The following is an 18,234-nucleotide window of genomic DNA, read 5'->3' as shown; positions in this document are numbered from 1 at the left end:
AAGGAGAGCGGGGAGAAAGGACAGCGGTGGAAAAAGTGGAAAAGGAATAGATCATTGAAGAAGGAAAATGGTGGTCCAAGGTAACTCATGTGCAAACACCGTGCTAAACTGGCAATACACAATTAACACATTACAAAGGACGGTCCCATCGCCCTTCACAGCGTGGGTTGAGTAGCATGTGACTGTACAGTGATATGTAGAAAAAAAAGAGGTAGCTTGGGACAGCTATACAACATTCACAACATTATATCATCTACGGCAGCGCCTTTGCTTCGGTGCAGCGCCTCACGTAGTTCTGCAATGACGTCGGCGCTGCGCCTGCAAGCCATCTCGAGTTTGCCAATTTTCTTTTGCAGCGCTCGCGTCAACTTCATTTTTTCGTTGTTCGTGACATTTTTAATCAGCCGAATCTCGTCCCTGTGCTGTTCTTCCATCATACAGCGCAGCGCCCTCTCCTTGTCACGCTCACCCTCCGCTGCTGCAATCTTCCTTTGCGCATCGTCAAGAACAACAGTCCATTCTTTCAATTCCTTCAAAAACCCGTCTTTGTCATCACGGAGTTGCTTCTGGAGGGACGCGATGTGCTCCTGATACGTGCGGTTCTTTTCATCCCACCACGTCTCCTTCGTGCGTACTTGATCTTGTAGCTGCTCTTCACGTAAGGCATGTTCTTTTTGCTGTGTCTCCACGCGGTCTTGAAGTACAGTATTCTTCTCTTTTAAGGTATCGTTAAGGCCCTCCAGATCGCGGCAACGGTCCACACTACGTTCCAGTTCCATTCGCACATCTTGCAGCTGCTGCTGCAGCTGGCGCACTTCCTTCGTACGTTGCCTCATGTCTTTTTTCGTGCGCTTCACCTCCACGGTGAGGACTGCATGCCGACGTTGTTCTTCTGCAGCTTTGGCCTCCAGGTCGTCCCTCTCCACCCTGTGGCGGTTTGTTGCTAAAACCAACTGCTGGCGCATCATACGTTCCCGCTCGACGTACTTCTGCCATTCTGTTTTGAGTGCCGCGTGTTCCTCTCGCAACGCATGCAGGTCGGCACATTCCCCCTGCCGATCGATCGAAAGCAGTGACAGCGGATGAGGGCTGCCTTCATCCGTCCTATCCCTAAAATCACTTTTATCTAATGCACGGGTATTAACTTCCGTCCTTTCCGGGTGTTGCAATACACGGACGCAGGCTCGCGCCTGGGAAAGACTAATTTGCATCTTCTCCCTCTTCTTTTGTGCTTCAGCCGCCCTCCCGTGGGCCTCCTGCAGCTGCTCATCAAAACGCCGAAATGACCTGAAGATAAACGCCAAAATTCGAAGTAAATCGGCACTCTGTTCCGCCATCAAATCGAGACGAGCGCTTGCGCCCTCCATCAACAGCTCCTTCTCTTTCCTTTCATGAACCGTCAGAGTCTGGTGCAACATGAGACTGTCAACGGCCGTGTTTGCCTTCTCCTGCCACATTTCCAAAAGCCTTTCCTGTCGATGATGCTCCACTAAGTGCTGCTTCCGAACGAGCTCCTCCTTCTGACGGTGCTCCCGCTCTACATCTTCGTATTCTAACCGCAGCAGGTCCCGTTGTATAATAGCGGCCTGCGTGTGTTGAGCCGACGAAACTATAGTGGTATACGATAACTCACTGGTTTCTGCGATGATACGGCGTTCCCGTTCCTCATTTTCCATTAGCATAAATCGCGCAGCTGTACAATTATTTATGGAGACCTGTAGGAGTGCCCGTAGTTGTGTCTGCAACTCGTAGCACATCATATAATGGGCGATGAGGGAATCTACAACGTCATTGGCGGGGTGATCCAACTCGGAGTTCATGTTGAGCGCCTCACGAGCCCGCACGAGGGCACTCTGCAGCGCATTCCTTTCCCTTTCCTGCTCCTGAATGAACAGATGCTTTTCTTTCAGTTCTGTCTGTAACGCCGCAACAAGCAACTTTAGAATCCGCCGCTCGGCCTCACGATCCTCTTCGCCGGTTAACGTTTCATCTAGTTGTTTTTGTAGCCGCCTGTTGTCACGGTAGAGCTCGAAGATGTCCTCATCCTTCTTTCCAATCACTTCGTAGTAAGTCTTCACCACGTTACTGACCTCTTCCATCTATTCTGCATGGAGGACCTACGACGTGGGTAACCGGCGGGGGCCGTTACTTTCCCGCAGGTAACGCATGTAATAAAAACAAGGGAAGGAGTAGGTTATAAAGGGGGTTTTAGGAATATAGAGGGGATGATGTACGTTCCACCAGTTAGCGGGAAGTGTGGTGGCACAATGACCGCAACAGCGCATCAATTCTTAGAAGGGCCCACAAACCGGAGAACTGAGATATCCTTTCCCTTTCTTCTTCAACTTGCTGAAACACCACACACTGAGAAGTAGGGCAAAACTCCCCTTTATGTTAGAAACAGCAGGTGCGACTCAAACTGTAGTGGTTACCGACGGCCGTAAAAAAGTGTCGAAGAACAATGGGAGAAAAGCTAAAAACTGAGTACTACCATTCAAGTCTATTCCCTCTGTCCACGGTAGCGTGATCCTGACATCACATGGCGTGAAAGACCAAAGATCACGTGTCACACACCTTTCTTTTTTTTTCAACTCCTCTCTCGACTTGAGGCAAGAGTTGCAGGAACGTTGCCGCGCAAAAGTTCGTGGTTCTGTCAATCGTCATTGTCATCACTAGAATCAGCTCCCAGCCGGTGAACCGCTTCAATATCTTCTAGGCGTTCCAACGCCTCCTCAGAGAGCCCCTGTTTTTCGGATGGTCGGTGCGTGGCGCTTGTCAGTGTCCTTCGCCGAACTAATTGTTGTTGTTGCTGCTGGGAGTGTTGAAGCCCTTGTCCCCCGTGGAGTTTTTGACCGACTTTTGCTGCTGCACGATATAACGGCGTCCCTGGTGCTGGCTTATGATTTCTCTTGGGGAACTTTGTGCTATGAATTGGTTGGCCGCTCGCCAAACATGCTTCAAACTGCTCAATTGCTTTCGAAGTAGAACGAACATCCTCCACGTCATCCTGGATATAGGTTCCCTGGAGAAGTGGATCCCCTTGTGCGCTCATTGCTCTTACGAGGGTTTTGTTACCCTTTGTATGTTCCTTCTTATTGCAGCGCGGCCACCAGCGAGGCAGAGATAGCAAAGGAAAAAAACTGAGGGAAATAGAGAGAGTGCACCTGACCGTCACCCACCTGCATTGAGAACTGCAGCGAAGCACCGATGTCAAAATCTTATTCACCAATGTGATGGTGGAACATCCTTAAACATAGCGCTGCAGCGATACAGCTAGCAATTCATTATTCAAACAACTAAGCAGGAAAAAAAGACAAGCAAAAAGAAAACATGCGGGGAAATGTCGCAGCATTCTTGCTGCACAACGTTTTACGGATTTCTTGAGGTCACCCCCGCTTATGTTGGTTTGCAGTGAACATCTTTACGCTATGTCCTTTGACCATGCATATATGTATACAACTTCCCCTAACCCCCATCCGCGTTGTTGGTATTTTTTAATCCTTAGAAACCTGCAATTGCAACAGACACCCACCCCAACATCATTGTGATGGCGCCGACAGGAGCCATAGGACCCACTTGTTTTCCAGGGACTCCCAAGCAGATGGCATAGACGGTACCGCAAAAGATCGCTGTTCCAGCGAACAATAACACGAAACTGCGGTTGAGCCACTTAGCGGCGCTGCCTTCCGGATGAACTGACTTGCAAACGGCAAAGATAGCCATCATTGCTGCGGTGTGGATAAGGTTGAACTGAACTGCGTAGTCCCAGGCCCGTCTGTCTTTCTCAGGAAGGTTCGGATGTAGCCAGTGCGCGCCAATCGCCGCAGCTGCGACACCCATAAAACCGAGAAGGCCAATGATGATCATCGGAGTGTCCCCTATCCTTCCCATGGTTGTGATCTCCAATGTATCGCGTAGACTTACGTTCTTGCCCTTTTCAATACCCTTTCGCTTTTGATTTGGAGACAAATGGGGTAAGACAACAAGGTACAATTCATTTCAACTCCCCAACGTAAGGAGAGTTATACAAGGACGGATGAAATACAATGAACAGTTTCCGGTATTTACTCGTTATTGTGGTGTTTCAGCGTGTGTGGGAAGGCGCGGCCAGCTGATGGCCTGGTCACTTCAATCGACCTGCAGAGGCAGAGAGCGGCAGACACCGCAAAAAAAAAAAGTTAGTATCCTCGAAACACTTTCGAATTCAACAATCCGATGCGCAGGTGAATTTCCGTGCATCGCAAAGAAGATATTAAAGCTCTCTCGTTACAGCTCTGAGGATGCCACTAGTAACGCACTGCGCTCGACAGCGCAAACCTTAGTGCATCTTCAATACGATTCTGAGACTCAGACGCATCCATGCCTGCGGCGGTGTCCTGCAGAGTAATAGTGGATGCCGCATTACCGCTGCCAGTAGTTGCACCACATCTGAGTCGAAGAAACTGCAGAGCGAACACGTTCAACGTCTGACGCAACTGAGCCCCACTGAACCCTACCGTGCCGTCAACAAGCCGACGTGTCAGCGCCTCCATACCATCCATGCCACATCTTAGGTTGCCAGCGGCTTCCGTTGCTGCATATGCAGCCCAGGCAACCCACTCTCCATACACCACGCGGCGTACTAATCGAAGCCTCGCCTCCTCGTCCAGGGGTGGGACCTCCACCATCGTGTCGAGCCGACCAGCGCGTAAAAGCTCACCATCTAACGTGTGTACAACGTTTGTTGCACCTACAAAGAGGGTGAAATAAGAGCTGTCCTCACGTGCCGCATCGAGCAAGTTAAGAAATTGCGAGACAAGTCTCGAATCGTGAACAGATGCAGTTCGACTACGAGCGCCGAATGCTGCCTGGAGTTCATCAATAAACATGACGGATGGGCTTCGATCTCGCGCGGCGTCGAAGAACTCCCGAAGGCGCCGCTCGGACTCGCCCATCTCCGCTTGGATCAGCTGGGGGAGGTCGAGGTAGATGAAGGAAGCATTGAGTTCCGTTGCTATCACCCTCGCAAGCATCGTTTTCCCCGTCCCCGGTGGACCGTAAAGGAGAACCCCCGTGGATGGTTGAAGCCCAAAGCGCTGGTACACCAAGTTCGACTGCAGTGGCTGCAATACGAGGCGCTTAAGCGTCGATTTGGCACTGTCCAAACCAGCGATATCGTCCCACCGTGTTTGCTGAACGTCCACGTAGCCAACACTCCGCCGAAAGTCCCTTGCAGCCGCGGAATCGCTTCCCGCGAATGCTCGGATCACATGCAGTGACACATTTACAGCTAACCCTACAGCGTTTGAAGCATTTGAATAGTCGCTGCTTCCATCATTTCTAGCTGAGTCAGCATCCTCGTTGGAAAGCAATAGGCGACCCTCCTCGGAAACAACATTGCAAAAGATGCTTTTCGCATGCTCAATGATTTCGACCAGTCCTCTGTAAATAATGCCGCCTGTACGTGCTGCCAAAGCAGTGCACAAGATGTAGGGAAGGTCAGCATGTCCTGTAAAGAACGTGAGGCGTTCCCGCTCCGTTGGTGTGTTCAACGACACGTGGGAGCAGAATAGCTTTGCTCTGGCAAAGGGATCTACGTCATCGTACGAACCACTGAAGAGCGTTACGAAAAGGACCACCTTCAAATTCATAGCAGTCAACTCACCCCGATCGAATAGCTCCCTTCCGCGTAGCACATCATAGAGATCACACAACACGGAGGGGTTAAGTGGTGCCACATCAACCACTAGTCCTGATTTTGGTCCACTGCCTTGAGCAGGAGTCGCAGCATCACTGGCGGCTGATAAGAACAATTCCATATGATCGAGAACAACGAGAACAGCAAACTCGGTACCACCACTGACCCCTAAGCCGCCGCTGCTGTTGGGAAGCGACAGTTCCTCGTTCATAACCGCTGTCTGGATAGCCCTACGGATATCTTTTCGAAAAGCCGTACTCCCATCCGCATGACGCCTTGATAAAGAATGGGCCAACGAAGGCATGACTGCTATGACATGGCGGTGAAAATCTTGTGTGCGGACCTTTTCAGCAGCAGCTCGTACAAGATAACTTTTACCGTTTCCGGAAGGGCCGCAGAGCAGAAGAGACACTGCTTGGGATGGGTACGGCCAGTTGGCGAGAATGCCGCATATCAGATCCCGTGCATGCTCAAATGCTGAAGGTGGGGTCGTTCGCCCCACCTCCCCCACTACTCGCAAACCCTCCTGAGAACTGTTGTTAAATGCATCATTTCCCCCCTTGCGCATGCAAAGCCTCTTCCCTATTGTGCTCGCTAGCGAATGTTTTTTTGTTTCCCATGGACAAGACGAGAAAAAAAATGTGTAAGGGATGCCATTTAAACAACAAATAAGTACATAAGTCTAAGATCTGCCATTTATTGCATAAGCGCATACAGATGTGAGGGAGACAGAGTTATCATTAGCCCACCTTTGGATCACGCAATGAGCGTTAGCGGTAGGCCAATTATCCGTTAAAATACACATCGCTCGCTCGCGCGTGAAACCATGTTGCTGAGAACAGATTCTTCTCACCGAAGCTCAATGAAAACAGAGCCCGTGCACTCTTCCGAGGACTTGCAGTCGGTCCTTAACATTCAACAACGTCCCCCCTCTCCTGGGGGGGGGGGGGACAAGAGCCAAAACGAGAAAAAAAAAACACATTGCTGATTCAAGTAAAGAAATACAGAACAAAGAGTGTGCGCGTATATGAGCGAAAAAACGCAAGCCCCCGCCACAAGCGTGTGCCACGAGAGCTACACATACACGTTCTGTTTTCAATTTTCTTTATTACCTTCCCTCTTTTTCTCACCTTTCAGCTGTGTTTGTAAAAAAAATCTTTCACCCCGTACAATTCTCCATCTTCGTCCTCTTCATCCCTTTAGTTGCACTGTATTAAACGTCCGTATGCTGGGAGTTTCTTCTCACCACAGTTAAAGGAAGGCGAAAAAAAAAAACATGAAAAGGTGAAGGGCATCGAAGCTACAAGAGATCCTCACTCGGGAAGTTTAAAAATGAGCACTTGGTGCGATTTCCCAACCGCCAAGTGGAACGAAGCAATTGCCACACTCAGTCCCCGCATCGAAAGCGGTAAACCCCCCAAAAAGAAGATCGAAACATAGGGATGAGAAAAACTGTAAACACCATGAGGGCGTTCACAATCCCCCCTTACACGCTCGACCGAAAGAATAAGCTGGAAAAGGGACGGTTGCAGAGGGACACTATTTAAAATTATTTATCATTAGTCGAATTCTATTTCGTTCCTTCCTCCCTTCCCAATGACCACTCGCTCATCCTTCAGCCAACAAGCGCAATCAGTAACCCCAACCATTCCCGGAAGGGAGAGTACCGCGGAACAAAACAAACTTGTCCCACTCCACGGCTCATATTTTCCAGCGACGTGATAGGGAGCAATAAAATATATAAACGGTTTTAAAAGACCCCTGTAACCTTCCGGAAGGGGGTGATAGAAAGGCAAAAAAAAAAAAAAGAATACTTTTTGTTAAACAACACGTCCCCTCCTTGCTACGTTGGGACTGACGCGGGAGCCACGGGGTTGATATTTGATCCCCACACGTCACACGATTCATACAACCAAAGAAAGGGCACTGACGAAGATGGCGAACACGGCAGCTAGACATGATAGAGTCATGGCATTGTCGTCGCAAACTTCTTCCCACTTAGGGCACACAATGCGGCCTTCTGAAAAGGTTTTATCGGGCGTCACATGCCCACCCTCTGGGCACACGTGCCAGCTATCATCACCACTGTAACGTATACTAACTCCCCTCCTCTTTCCACAATGAATCTCCACACATATGTCGCCAACATGAGTAGTGAAGGCAACTAGTCCTTCACCCTTAACGCAACGTGAACTCTCCCCTATGCGGCTACCGGGTAACAGCTCCCGCCGACCATCTCGGCAGTAGCTATCCGTATAGGGTTCTACAACAGGGCAATAGTCCATTAGATTATTGTCACTGCCTCCTACCCAGGACATCGTGAAGTATCGCACACTTTCCTCTATGGGTACGGCATATGAATGCACAGTGCAGCGCCCAAGTGCTTGTCGGTCATGTGTGCAGGACAGCGTTTCCGCAGAGTCGTTACAGAACATGTCTGGGAAGTTTGTTTCATTGTTTTCCATGCATTTTCCCTCTATGAAACTGCAGCCCGCCCCATGGCCCCATCGCATACGTTCCCCTTTCTCCCAATTTACCCTATAAAACCCCGTATCAAGGAAAAAGGCCAATGTTAGCTCACTGTAGTGACTAACCCCCATGATGGCAGTCATTAGATCGTCTCTTGCAATGCGGCGTTTCCAGTGCGAGTTACGTACGCTGTCATCCCCATTATCTTCCAGTTCCATGCCAGTGATCTTGCCACAACCGTAATATTGACGTGCCACCTTAACTACATTGGGTGTCTTTACAACCTTCACAGAGGACTTACCTCGGATATTTTTTGTACCCACCATGTTGAGCTGCTTCATGGCTTCGAAATTGAAGCCAAGCACGTGGGCTATTTCGTGGGCGACGGTCCGAATGTACAGGTACGACTCAGTGATTGCGCTAGGAGAGAAATTTATGGCCCCTGCGATTGGACGCCCAGAGAGAAGCGAAGCACATGTTGTTGCGTAAGCGGGACCATCGTGAGGCGCAGGCCCAGAAGCCACGTACAAAATAATATCCGCCTGCGGCACACCGACAGAACGGTGATGTATGGGAACGGTGAAACTTTTACACGCAGGTGAATCAAACTCTGGAACGACGATGTTGTCGATTTCCATGCCAACAAGAAGTCTCTCGGCATGTAAGTGGATAGCACTGGGAAGGGCGTGCTCTGTAAGTATTAGTCGTTTTTCATTCGTCAATACATCGCCAGTTTTGCAGCGCAAAGTCCCGCCCATAAAGTCGGGCCGGGGGACGCCGGCCACCACGCAATACTTCAGTGAGTCATCAAGGTCCTTCGCCGATACCACGATGCGAATAGGCTTCCATTGAGAGTCGTTTGCTTCCATATTAGCTACCGACTGATCACTCAAAACTACAGGCGATGTCCCATTAGAAACTGGGGGTGACCCCTCTGAACTGTCGCTGTTTCCCAGGCAAAGGGAAGCAAAGCTCAGCCAAAGATGGAAGAAGACAGAGTTGCTCCTACGACCCATACAAATTCGTGAAGTAAAAGATGTTCTAAGCTGTCCTATTCCCACTACTTGCGTGCGTAAGCGCATCGCAACACATAAGCGAAGACAAAGGGCAAATGATAGCAGGTTGTAAGAAAAACACTGGGCGATGGGGGTTTGTGAAAAATTTACCTTAAGCACTATTCGCCAACTGCAACACGGCCGCCTACAGCCGGCAGCCAAAAGACAAACGGCGGGTGACAGCGAAACTGTAGCATCAGCGGTGCAGTACACCACAGGGGGAAAAGTTGTCATAAAGCACGAACAACAATTCAACTAACAGCAGGGGTGTGAAGCAACCCATTTCATTGGTTTCAGTTTTTATTGTGGTCCCGTAAGAGGGAGGAAAAAAAAAGATCCGACCGAGTTTCTCAATATTGCGCCCGTGAGAAGAGAGACATCGGTGGAAATATTTTACAACTGCACCACAGTAATTCACAGAGAAGGCACACACAAAAAACTGCCCACCGGGTGATCAATCTTCTGGCACTCAAATAACTCCCATTACGGTTCAATGGTGGCGTGGACGACGCTCCCATCTATTGCCTGAGCGCCCACGACCGATCCCATACATGAAATCGACGTGAACACCTCTTCTCCAAGCCCCTCCACCGCAGAGTAGCCGAAACCAAGAGGAACACTCCTACCACAAAGGGTTGTAAGTGAAGCTGACCAAGGCCCCGCACCCGTGCTCGCTACAAAAGATCCATTTGGTGAAACGTCACACCGCAGGGCACGCGTATGCTTAATAGGAACATCATCACCACGCTTGAGTTCGCTCACGAAGGTTCCATTGGCAACCGCCCCACACCGTGCTCGACGGGCCTTTAGAGCGCCCGACTCCAGTGCACCTATTGACGTTAGGAGTGCCGTCCCTCCTGTGTCTACCATGCCAATTGTGCCAAAGCTGTCACGACAGTGCCTCATGTCGCATACTGGGTAGGAGGTGGGTGATGAAAAGGAGCCAGTAAGAACGGCATCCTGACCTTCCTTCCCCAAAGAACGGCGACCACTCTTCCTTTTATCGCTCGAGTTCGTCACGGCTTTCCGCAGGTCTGCAACCACAACTGTTCCGGCGAAATCTCCAAACCCGCACACAATTCGGAATCCATCATCCAGCGAGCAACACGACATCACACCTGTAAATAGTGGAGCAGTTGCAAGGCGCCGTCCGCACTTCGGTAGGGCAACAAATGGTGGCTGAGGCGGCCTGGTCCGCAGCAGCGGACCACCACCTGGGTCACGCCAGTCAACAACGGACAAATCACCCGAAGAAAATCCGACGACCGCGCAATGCGGCCCCCAGCAGTCCACCGCTGTTGCGTTCACAGCCGCGCAACCCACATCGAAGAAGCACTCCCTTATCAGCGGATCCAACCGCAGTTGGTACAACGCGTCCGGCGCCATTACGACCGCGGTGTCCTCATGCTCACTGTACAGCCGGAGGCGCCGTACCGGTTCACAATAGTCATCTGTAACCAAAACAGTGGTATCCACGCGGCTCCACGGTGTCATTTGAAGGGGCGTTGGCACTTTCCCCCGAGTTTGTTCGCCAGCGTCAAACCCAGCGCCGCGCGCCACGCCACCACTCCGGGAGGAAGTCAGACGCAAGTGCATGGCGGCCCCCCTTGTTTCCAACAGGGAATCACTCACAGCTGCGATCCGCGCCTGGCGCAGTTCCGCCCGCTCGCTATCGATATGCAAGGAGAGCAGCCGACCCCCGGGAGATGCCGACGTGGATAAAAGCGCGAAATCGCGGTTGTCACGGCCGCGGTGTTGGTCACGAACCACACAAGTGTGCGTACAACGCGGAGAGGATGAAGTGGGCGGCAGCGTTCCGGGGGTTGTCATCAGCCCCTCTGCAGGGGGTATTCCATGAAGAATACAGCTGTGACGCCACATGCCGCGGTATCTGAGCGCTACCTGCAGGCGAAGGATGAGGATACAGAAAATGGGTGAAAAGGAAGTCCTGGAAAGGACGCAAATGAATAATGAGCAGGGATGAGAAAAGAATGGCAGGTACAGCGACCTTTGCATGATACTCAAAGCCTTTGAGTAGCGTACGTGCTCGGCGAAGCGTTTAGATCATCAACGCATCGCGGGTTTGTAGAACCTCTGGTTCGACGGCTGTTTCCTTCGCGCCCCGTTCAGCCCGGCTGCATGTTGAAGTGTTGCCCCCGCGCAGTACACCGGCCACTTGCAAGCAACAGTGCTCCCACGACCAAATAAGAATCTGCAATTAGTGGCCACCATCAACACCACTTATGTGACGATGCGAATTCCCGATGCCGCCCCCATCTTGCCTTTCCTCAACGGCTTTGGACCGGTGCCCGTTCTCTTTCTTTTCTGCTGTCGTGCCCCAGCGGAAGAGCTACCCTTGGGCACTGTAGGCGCCGGGACACCGTTCGCCGCACCGATAACGCCATCCTTCCTTCCGCCTGTCGTGGGGCTGCCCCCTTCGCTCACTGCAACAGCTTTCTTCTGCAACCTCTCATTCTCTGACCACGAGCGCACGTCTCCGAAATGAACACCAACGCTGTAAATGTCTCGCAGCTCTTCGGTTCGCCGTGGGGCAAAACGTCTTGCGAGGCGGATCGTTACCTCCCGCAGCAAATCGCGGTCGCTCGTTCGGGGCGCAATGTCTTCACTCTCTTCAACCACCCAATGAGTGCGCGGGAGTGTGCGGCGTGTCTCGATCATGACCCGTCCCGTCACGAAATCATGTTCCACAAGGTCTGTGTACACGTTGTCGAAGACGGACATTACGGTGTTGATAAACTGTTCGTCTGATACCACACGGCCAAACTGTGACTCGCGCCGTATATGGGCGGCCTTACATCTCGGCGGTTTGCGCAAAAGCGTGGTGGTGGCCTCGCTAGGGAGTCGAACTGTGCCATACGCTACAGAGAGGAAGAACTCCATCGTCGACTGCGACAGGCTGAAACCCAGTCTTACCTCCTGATCCGCAATCCCGCCGCATTTGGTAATGCCATAAACATCTTCCAGGAGCCTCGCTTGTGGCTTCCCAACAACAGGAATATCGCCCAACGAAAGGTTCTGCACAAACTCCTTTGCCTCCTTGTGCGACCTAATATCGTAACGCACGGTACCTACTACCCCACCGCGAGAATAGTCCTGTCGGCATAGTTTGTGTTTCCTGTGACACTCGTCGCACGCCATCTTCGCCAAGACTGGTGTGCAAGACAAACCGCACCACGCCCCCACGCGGAGCTCAGCGGAAAAAACACTACTAAGTAACTCCATTACATCCTCCGCCGTTGAAACGCGGCATTCCCCTTGGCATTCAAGCATTTGCTTCCGTTGATGCTCAATAATGGGGGTAATTTCTAATGACAACTCCAGTGGCCAACGTTCATCCATCACCAAAAATCTTGTGTACTCGGAGAGTTTCTGCTGGATGCTGCGGAAGGTTTCCACTGTAACATCTCCGGGCATACCGCTGGACAATTTACACAGCCGAAAGAATCGGAAGTGCAGCACCTTCCCAAGCGGCTGGACGCTTATCCGATACTTCATCCGGGACAACCGCCTGTGCAGGTCTAGTATCTTCATGTTTGGCGCGAAAACAAGTGTTCTATCTCTCGCAACGATATTATCGACGATATCCTGCGGGATCGAGTCCGTGAGGTGCAGGGGCAAAGCAAGCTTTTTCACGTCCACGGGAACAAGCTCTACATCCATGTCGCCATCCCGCTCTTTACCTTCGGCAAGGCACTCTTCACCAAACTTTTGTCGCCTTTCTGTCGGGGACGCGATCCAACTAGGCGCCTTGTTGACCCCCACAACATAGTTACTGTGGAAGCGCGGGGAACAAATCACATGAAAACATGAATATTGCCCAACAGCCCTCTTCACACTAGCAAACGTCAGACGACTAGAGACGCAGCTGTAAATAAACGAAACCATCAGCAAACTACCGTTGTCGCTCTCAATCCAACAACAAAAACTTCAACTCCTAAAACAAAAACAACATCCGCCACCATTACACACACAAAAAAAAAATACAATTACATAAAAAAATATGTTGCAAGAGGAAAGCAAAGAAAAGAAGTGCAAAAAAACAGGAAGAAAAAAAAACAAACTCCAAAAATATAGAAAAACAGCAACACAGAGAAACAAAAACACAAACATAATTGCAGAGGCCTTCCACTGTCATCAGCAACCAAACAAATCAAACCCGAAGATAAACATACAAATAAAGTACAGACTTTTTCGCATCACTGCACGCAGTAGACATTAATCAAAAGAAAGAACTACACTTATTAGCGTCACAGTGTGTAAAAAGTACCTGGATTAGAAGGCCTCAAAGAAAGTATAGGATACACCAAGGTGTCCGCACAAAGATGAAGGAGTTATTAGCCAGTTGCTCCACTGGTTGTACATGAGCACAAGCATGCTTAATAAAAAACAATGTAAGTAATAAACCATATAAAGTATAACTTCAAAAAATGAAAACATATGATAGCTGTATAACAATACATGTGTATAATGTGTTTTGTTTATGGGTACTTGTGTATAGGTGATTTGTATATGAATGCCATTGGGCAATGTGGGAATTTCTATTGACTGATGTCCTCACTTCACTCAATTATGGTAACTTCACTCTCAACAGTACCTTTGTCAGTTGAAACGAGTATAGTGGAGCTAGATGCCAAGCCAACACTATCATTCTCATCCTCGTCATCTGATGATAGATTCACTCCAACAACCTGTTTCGGTTCAGTAGTCCTCTCCCTTTTTATACCGGTGGTTGCTGTTCCCTCACCCAGCTTCTTGGGGCGAATAAATTGTGAAATAGACAGTTGGTTACCACCCTTTCTTTTCATATGAAAGACTTTTGCAGAGATAAGGTCAAGAAAACGTACCCCCAACAGTGAAATCTCTGAATACTTTGCAGCATGCGGTAACAGTAAACCATCCACTGCGCGGCGAAGGGTTGCAGAGTCATCTGAATATTGTATCAAACTTTTTGTGTATTGTTGATAACGATAGGAGGCCCACCTTATTCTTAACGAAATGCGTCTACACATCATCTCACTCTTCCGCATTTCTTCATAGGCGCCATTGAATACGGTATCAACCATTTCCTGCATACCTTCTTTGGTTCGTGGAGTAGTGATGGATCGCTCGCTACTGATTGCCTTCCGTTGCTCTCCAGTAGCCCCCTCACAATTCTCGGTATTGGCTGCCGTTGCTGCATCGGGCCATTGCATAATGCCAATGGAAGCTCCAAGCAAAAAGCGAAATAAATTATTGTGCAAAATGTAACAAAGTTCAACACGCCTATCATGAATGTCGCCGAGAGTGGTGATACCCAGTCCCTTCAACAGAGCTTCCGTAACCTTCCCAACACCAGGCACAGAACGTAGACCCAAATCCCTGACGTATGTCATCACATCCTCTCGGGTATGAAGATTAAGATCATGTTGTCCATTCGGCTTATTAATATTACTGGCAATCTTGGCAAGTGCTGCAGTGGGTCCAATACCAGCACTTGCTGTCAACTTTGTTTCACCAAATACACGCACACGCAGTTCAGAAGCCACATCTTCGGCTGTTTTGGTTCCCTCAAAACGCTCTATGTAGGCACTTACCTCAAGGGTCAGTTCATCCAAACCAAAGCTGATGTAATTAGGGTCGTATTCAGCAACAATACGGCGCACAGTATTGGATTCCTCGTTGTAAGAATCGAAATCAGGAGGCAGAATGAGCAAATTCGGGCAGATTTTTAGAGCAAGGAAACCTGGCATGCTACATCGAACACCACGTCCACGCGCAACATAATTTGCTGTTTGTAGCCTCGTCCTGGTGCCTATGGCAAGCGGAATGGTGGCGTACTCCGGATGCTTCTTGATTTCAACAGCAGCATAAAACATGTCCATGTCTAAATGGATATAAGTTCCCAGTCGACGCGTAGCCTCAAGCTCCTGTTCTATTTTGGAAACCTTCAGCTCCCACTGTTTCCGCTGCGCAGCGTTTCGTTCACCACCCAACAACTGAGTGAAGAGAGATGATTTCCGTTTGAGTTCCCGCAGTTGCTTCTCTCGACCCTCAACCAAACGTTGTTCATTTAATAAAAAAGGTGTGCCTTCCCCGGCACCACGTATAATAGCTTCCACACGTTCCTTATCCACATTTCCCATTCCTGCCTTATTGCAATCGAGTGTGAGTTGGAATGCTGTGGGCTGACGGGAAGCTGATGGGTCTACAATCATTTCCGCAATGTTTTGCTCACTCGCACTGCCACTGTACGACACATGTGCCTGATCCAATCCACCATTCTCTTCTCCCCCACACATGGTCAGACTCAATGTTAGTTCTTGTTAAAACCCTCCCAGTGACGTAAAGAAACAAACAGACACTTGGGTTAGGGTAGTTTGATAGCAGGTGTTGTGCCAATATTGTGTGGTTGCCTATATTATATGAAAGGAAGGATATTGGGAGAAGAAAAACCGAATCACATGTGTGTGCATGTGTACAGCTGTGGCAGTTCACAGCAAGCCGTCAGTGATTACAACATATCCAATAATGTGAGATACGGTCAACAATGGGAGGGATATCCAATTTGAACGTCACCTGTCCCTTTAGGCGCACACCCGTATATCTGGGAACAACAGTATAATTATAGTGGACCTCCTTATGAGTTTTCATAATTGCAGAGGCCTTCCACTGTCATCAGCAACCAAACAAATCAAACCCGAAGATAAACATACAAATAAAGTACACACTTTTTCGCATCACTGCACGCAGTAGACATTAATCAAAAGAAAGAACTACACTTATTAGCGTCACAGTGTGTAAAAAGTACCTGGATTAGAAGGCCTCAAAGAAAGTATAGGATACACCAAGGTGTCCGCACAAAGATGAAGGAGTTATTAGCCAGTTGCTCCACTGGTTGTACATGAGCACAAGCATGCTTAAGAAAAAACAATGTAAGTAATAAACCATATAAAGTATAACTTCAAAAATGAAAACATATGATAGCTGTATAACAATACATGTGTATAATGTGTTTTGTTTATGGGTACTTGTGTATAGGTGATTTGTATATGAATGCCATTGGGCAATGTGGGAATTTCTATTGACTGATGTCCTCATCTCACTCAATTATGGTAACTTCCCTCTCAACAGTACCTTTGTCAGTTGAAACGAGTATAGTGGAGCTAGATGCCAAGCCAACACTATCATTCTCATCCTCGTCATCTGATGATATTATTATTTCCACAACCTGTTTCGGTTCAGTAGTCCTCTCCCTTTTTATACCGGTGGTTGCTGTTACCTCACCCAGCTTCTTGGGGCGAATAAATTGTGAAATAGACAGTTGGTTACCACCCTTCCTTTTCATATGAAAGTCTTTTGCAGAGATAAGGTCCGAGAGACGTACCCCCAACAAACACATCTCTGAATACTTTGCAGCGTGCGGTAACATGAGCTCGTCTACTGCGCGGCGAAGGGTTGCAGAGTCATCTGAATGTTGTATCAAACTTTTTGTGTATTGTTGATAACGATAGGAGGCCCATCTAATTGTGAGGGATATCCGTCTACACATTATCTCACTCTTCCGCATTTCTTCATAGGCGCCATTGAATACGGTATCAACCATTTCCTGCATACCTTCTTTGGTTCGTGGAGTAGTGATGGATCGCTCGCTACTGATTGCCTTCCGTTGCTCTCCAGTAGCCCCCTCACAATTCTCGGTATTGGCTGCCGTTGCTGCATCGGGCCATTGCATAATGCCAATGGAAGCTCCAAGCAAAAAGCGAAATAAATTATTGTGCAAAATGTAACAAAGTTCAACACGCCTATTGTAAATATCTGAGAGAGTGGTGATACCCAGTCCCTTCAACAGAGCTTCCGTAACCTTCCCAACACCAGGCACAGAACGTAGACCCAAATCCCTGACGTATGTCATCACATCCTCTCGGGTATGAAGATTAAGATCATGTTGTCCATTCGGCTTATTAATATTACTGGCAATCTTGGCAAGTGCTGCAGTGGGTCCAATACCAGCACTTGCTGTCAACTTTGTTTCACCAAATACACGCACACGCAGTTCAGAAGCCACATCTTCGGCTGTTTTGGTTCCCTCAAAACGCTCTATGTAGGCACTTACCTCAAGGGCTAGTTCATCCAAACCAACAACTATGTAATTAGGATCGTATTCAGCAACAATACGGCGCACAGTATTGGATTCCTCGTTGTAAGCATCGAAATCAGGAGGTAGAATGAGCAAATTCGGGCAGATTTTTAGAGCAAGGAAACCTGGCATACCTTGACGAATACCACGTCCACGCGCAATGTAATTTGCTGTTTGTAGCCTCGTCATGGTGCCTATGGCAAGCGGGATGGTGGCGTACTCCGGATGCTTCTTGATTTCAACAGCAGCATAAAACATGTCCATGTCTAAATGGATATAAGTTCCCAGTCGACGCGTAGCCTCAAGCTCCTGTTCTATTTTGGAAACCTTCAGCTCCCACTGCGTCCGCTGCGCAGCGTTTCGTTCACCACCCAACAACCGAGTGAAGAGAGATGATTTCCGTTTGAGTTCCCGCAGTTGCTTCTCTCGACCCTCAACCAAACGTTGTTCATTTAATAAAAAAGGTGTGCCTTCCCCGGCACCACGTATAATAGCTTCCACACGTTCCTTATCCACATTTCCCATTCCTGCCTTATTGCAATCGAGTGTGAGTTGGAATGCTGTGGGCTGACGGGAAGCTGATGGGTCTACAATCATTTCCGCAATGTTTTGCTCACTCGCACTGCCACTGTAGGACACATGTGCCTGATCCAATCCACCATTCTCTTCTCCCCCACACATGGTCAGACTCAATGTTAGTTCTTGTTAAAACCCTCCCAGTGACGTAAAGAAACAAACAGACACTTGGGTTAGGGTAGTTTGATAGCAGGTGTTGTGCCAATATTGTGTGGTTGCCTATATTATATGAAAGGAAGGATATTGGGAGAAGAAAAACCGAATCACATGTGTGTGCATGTGTACAGCTGTGGCAGTTCACAGCAAGCCGTCAGTGATTA

General features: G+C 49.0%; 9 protein-coding genes across 9 annotated transcripts; all 9 read right to left on the bottom strand.

Moving 5' to 3' along the window:
• Positions 1–236: 236 nt before the first annotated feature.
• Positions 237–2,099, bottom strand: TbgDal_XI9790 (hypothetical protein, conserved; the record flags this gene model as incomplete). Its single annotated transcript, XM_011781822.1, has 1 exon — positions 237–2,099. The coding sequence occupies one exon, from the start codon at positions 2,097–2,099 to the stop codon at positions 237–239; it is 1,863 nt and encodes a 620-aa protein (XP_011780124.1).
• A 554-nt stretch (positions 2,100–2,653) lies between these two features.
• TbgDal_XI9780 (hypothetical protein, conserved) lies at positions 2,654–3,052 on the bottom strand (the record flags this gene model as incomplete). Its single annotated transcript, XM_011781821.1, has 1 exon — positions 2,654–3,052. The coding sequence occupies one exon, from the start codon at positions 3,050–3,052 to the stop codon at positions 2,654–2,656; it is 399 nt and encodes a 132-aa protein (XP_011780123.1).
• A 449-nt stretch (positions 3,053–3,501) lies between these two features.
• Positions 3,502–3,891, bottom strand: TbgDal_XI9770 (hypothetical protein, conserved; the record flags this gene model as incomplete). The annotated part of the gene is made up of 1 exon (XM_011781820.1): positions 3,502–3,891. The coding sequence occupies one exon, from the start codon at positions 3,889–3,891 to the stop codon at positions 3,502–3,504; it is 390 nt and encodes a 129-aa protein (XP_011780122.1).
• A 395-nt stretch (positions 3,892–4,286) lies between these two features.
• TbgDal_XI9760 (ATPase, putative) lies at positions 4,287–6,245 on the bottom strand (the record flags this gene model as incomplete). The annotated part of the gene is made up of 1 exon (XM_011781819.1): positions 4,287–6,245. One exon carries the CDS (start codon positions 6,243–6,245, stop codon positions 4,287–4,289), a length of 1,959 nt encoding a protein of 652 aa, XP_011780121.1.
• A 1,336-nt stretch (positions 6,246–7,581) lies between these two features.
• On the bottom strand, positions 7,582–9,435 carry TbgDal_XI9750 (major surface protease gp63, putative; the record flags this gene model as incomplete). The annotated part of the gene is made up of 1 exon (XM_011781818.1): positions 7,582–9,435. The coding sequence occupies one exon, from the start codon at positions 9,433–9,435 to the stop codon at positions 7,582–7,584; it is 1,854 nt and encodes a 617-aa protein (XP_011780120.1).
• A 249-nt stretch (positions 9,436–9,684) lies between these two features.
• On the bottom strand, positions 9,685–11,217 carry TbgDal_XI9740 (hypothetical protein, conserved; the record flags this gene model as incomplete). The annotated part of the gene is made up of 1 exon (XM_011781817.1): positions 9,685–11,217. The coding sequence occupies one exon, from the start codon at positions 11,215–11,217 to the stop codon at positions 9,685–9,687; it is 1,533 nt and encodes a 510-aa protein (XP_011780119.1).
• Positions 11,218–11,442: 225 nt separating this feature from the next.
• Positions 11,443–13,107, bottom strand: TbgDal_XI9730 (hypothetical protein, conserved; the record flags this gene model as incomplete). Its single annotated transcript, XM_011781816.1, has 1 exon — positions 11,443–13,107. The coding sequence occupies one exon, from the start codon at positions 13,105–13,107 to the stop codon at positions 11,443–11,445; it is 1,665 nt and encodes a 554-aa protein (XP_011780118.1).
• Positions 13,108–13,781: 674 nt separating this feature from the next.
• Positions 13,782–15,500, bottom strand: TbgDal_XI9720 (DNA polymerase IV, putative; the record flags this gene model as incomplete). The annotated part of the gene is made up of 1 exon (XM_011781815.1): positions 13,782–15,500. One exon carries the CDS (start codon positions 15,498–15,500, stop codon positions 13,782–13,784), a length of 1,719 nt encoding a protein of 572 aa, XP_011780117.1.
• An 800-nt stretch (positions 15,501–16,300) lies between these two features.
• TbgDal_XI9710 (DNA polymerase kappa, putative) lies at positions 16,301–18,019 on the bottom strand (the record flags this gene model as incomplete). The annotated part of the gene is made up of 1 exon (XM_011781814.1): positions 16,301–18,019. One exon carries the CDS (start codon positions 18,017–18,019, stop codon positions 16,301–16,303), a length of 1,719 nt encoding a protein of 572 aa, XP_011780116.1.
• Positions 18,020–18,234: the final 215 nt, after the last annotated feature.

Source organism: Trypanosoma brucei, chromosome 11 (genome assembly GCF_000210295.1).
Source record: "Trypanosoma brucei gambiense DAL972 chromosome 11, complete sequence".
In the NCBI taxonomy this organism is placed as follows: Eukaryota; Euglenozoa; class Kinetoplastea; order Trypanosomatida; family Trypanosomatidae; genus Trypanosoma; species Trypanosoma brucei.
This window is presented reverse-complemented; position numbering and strand designations above follow the sequence as displayed.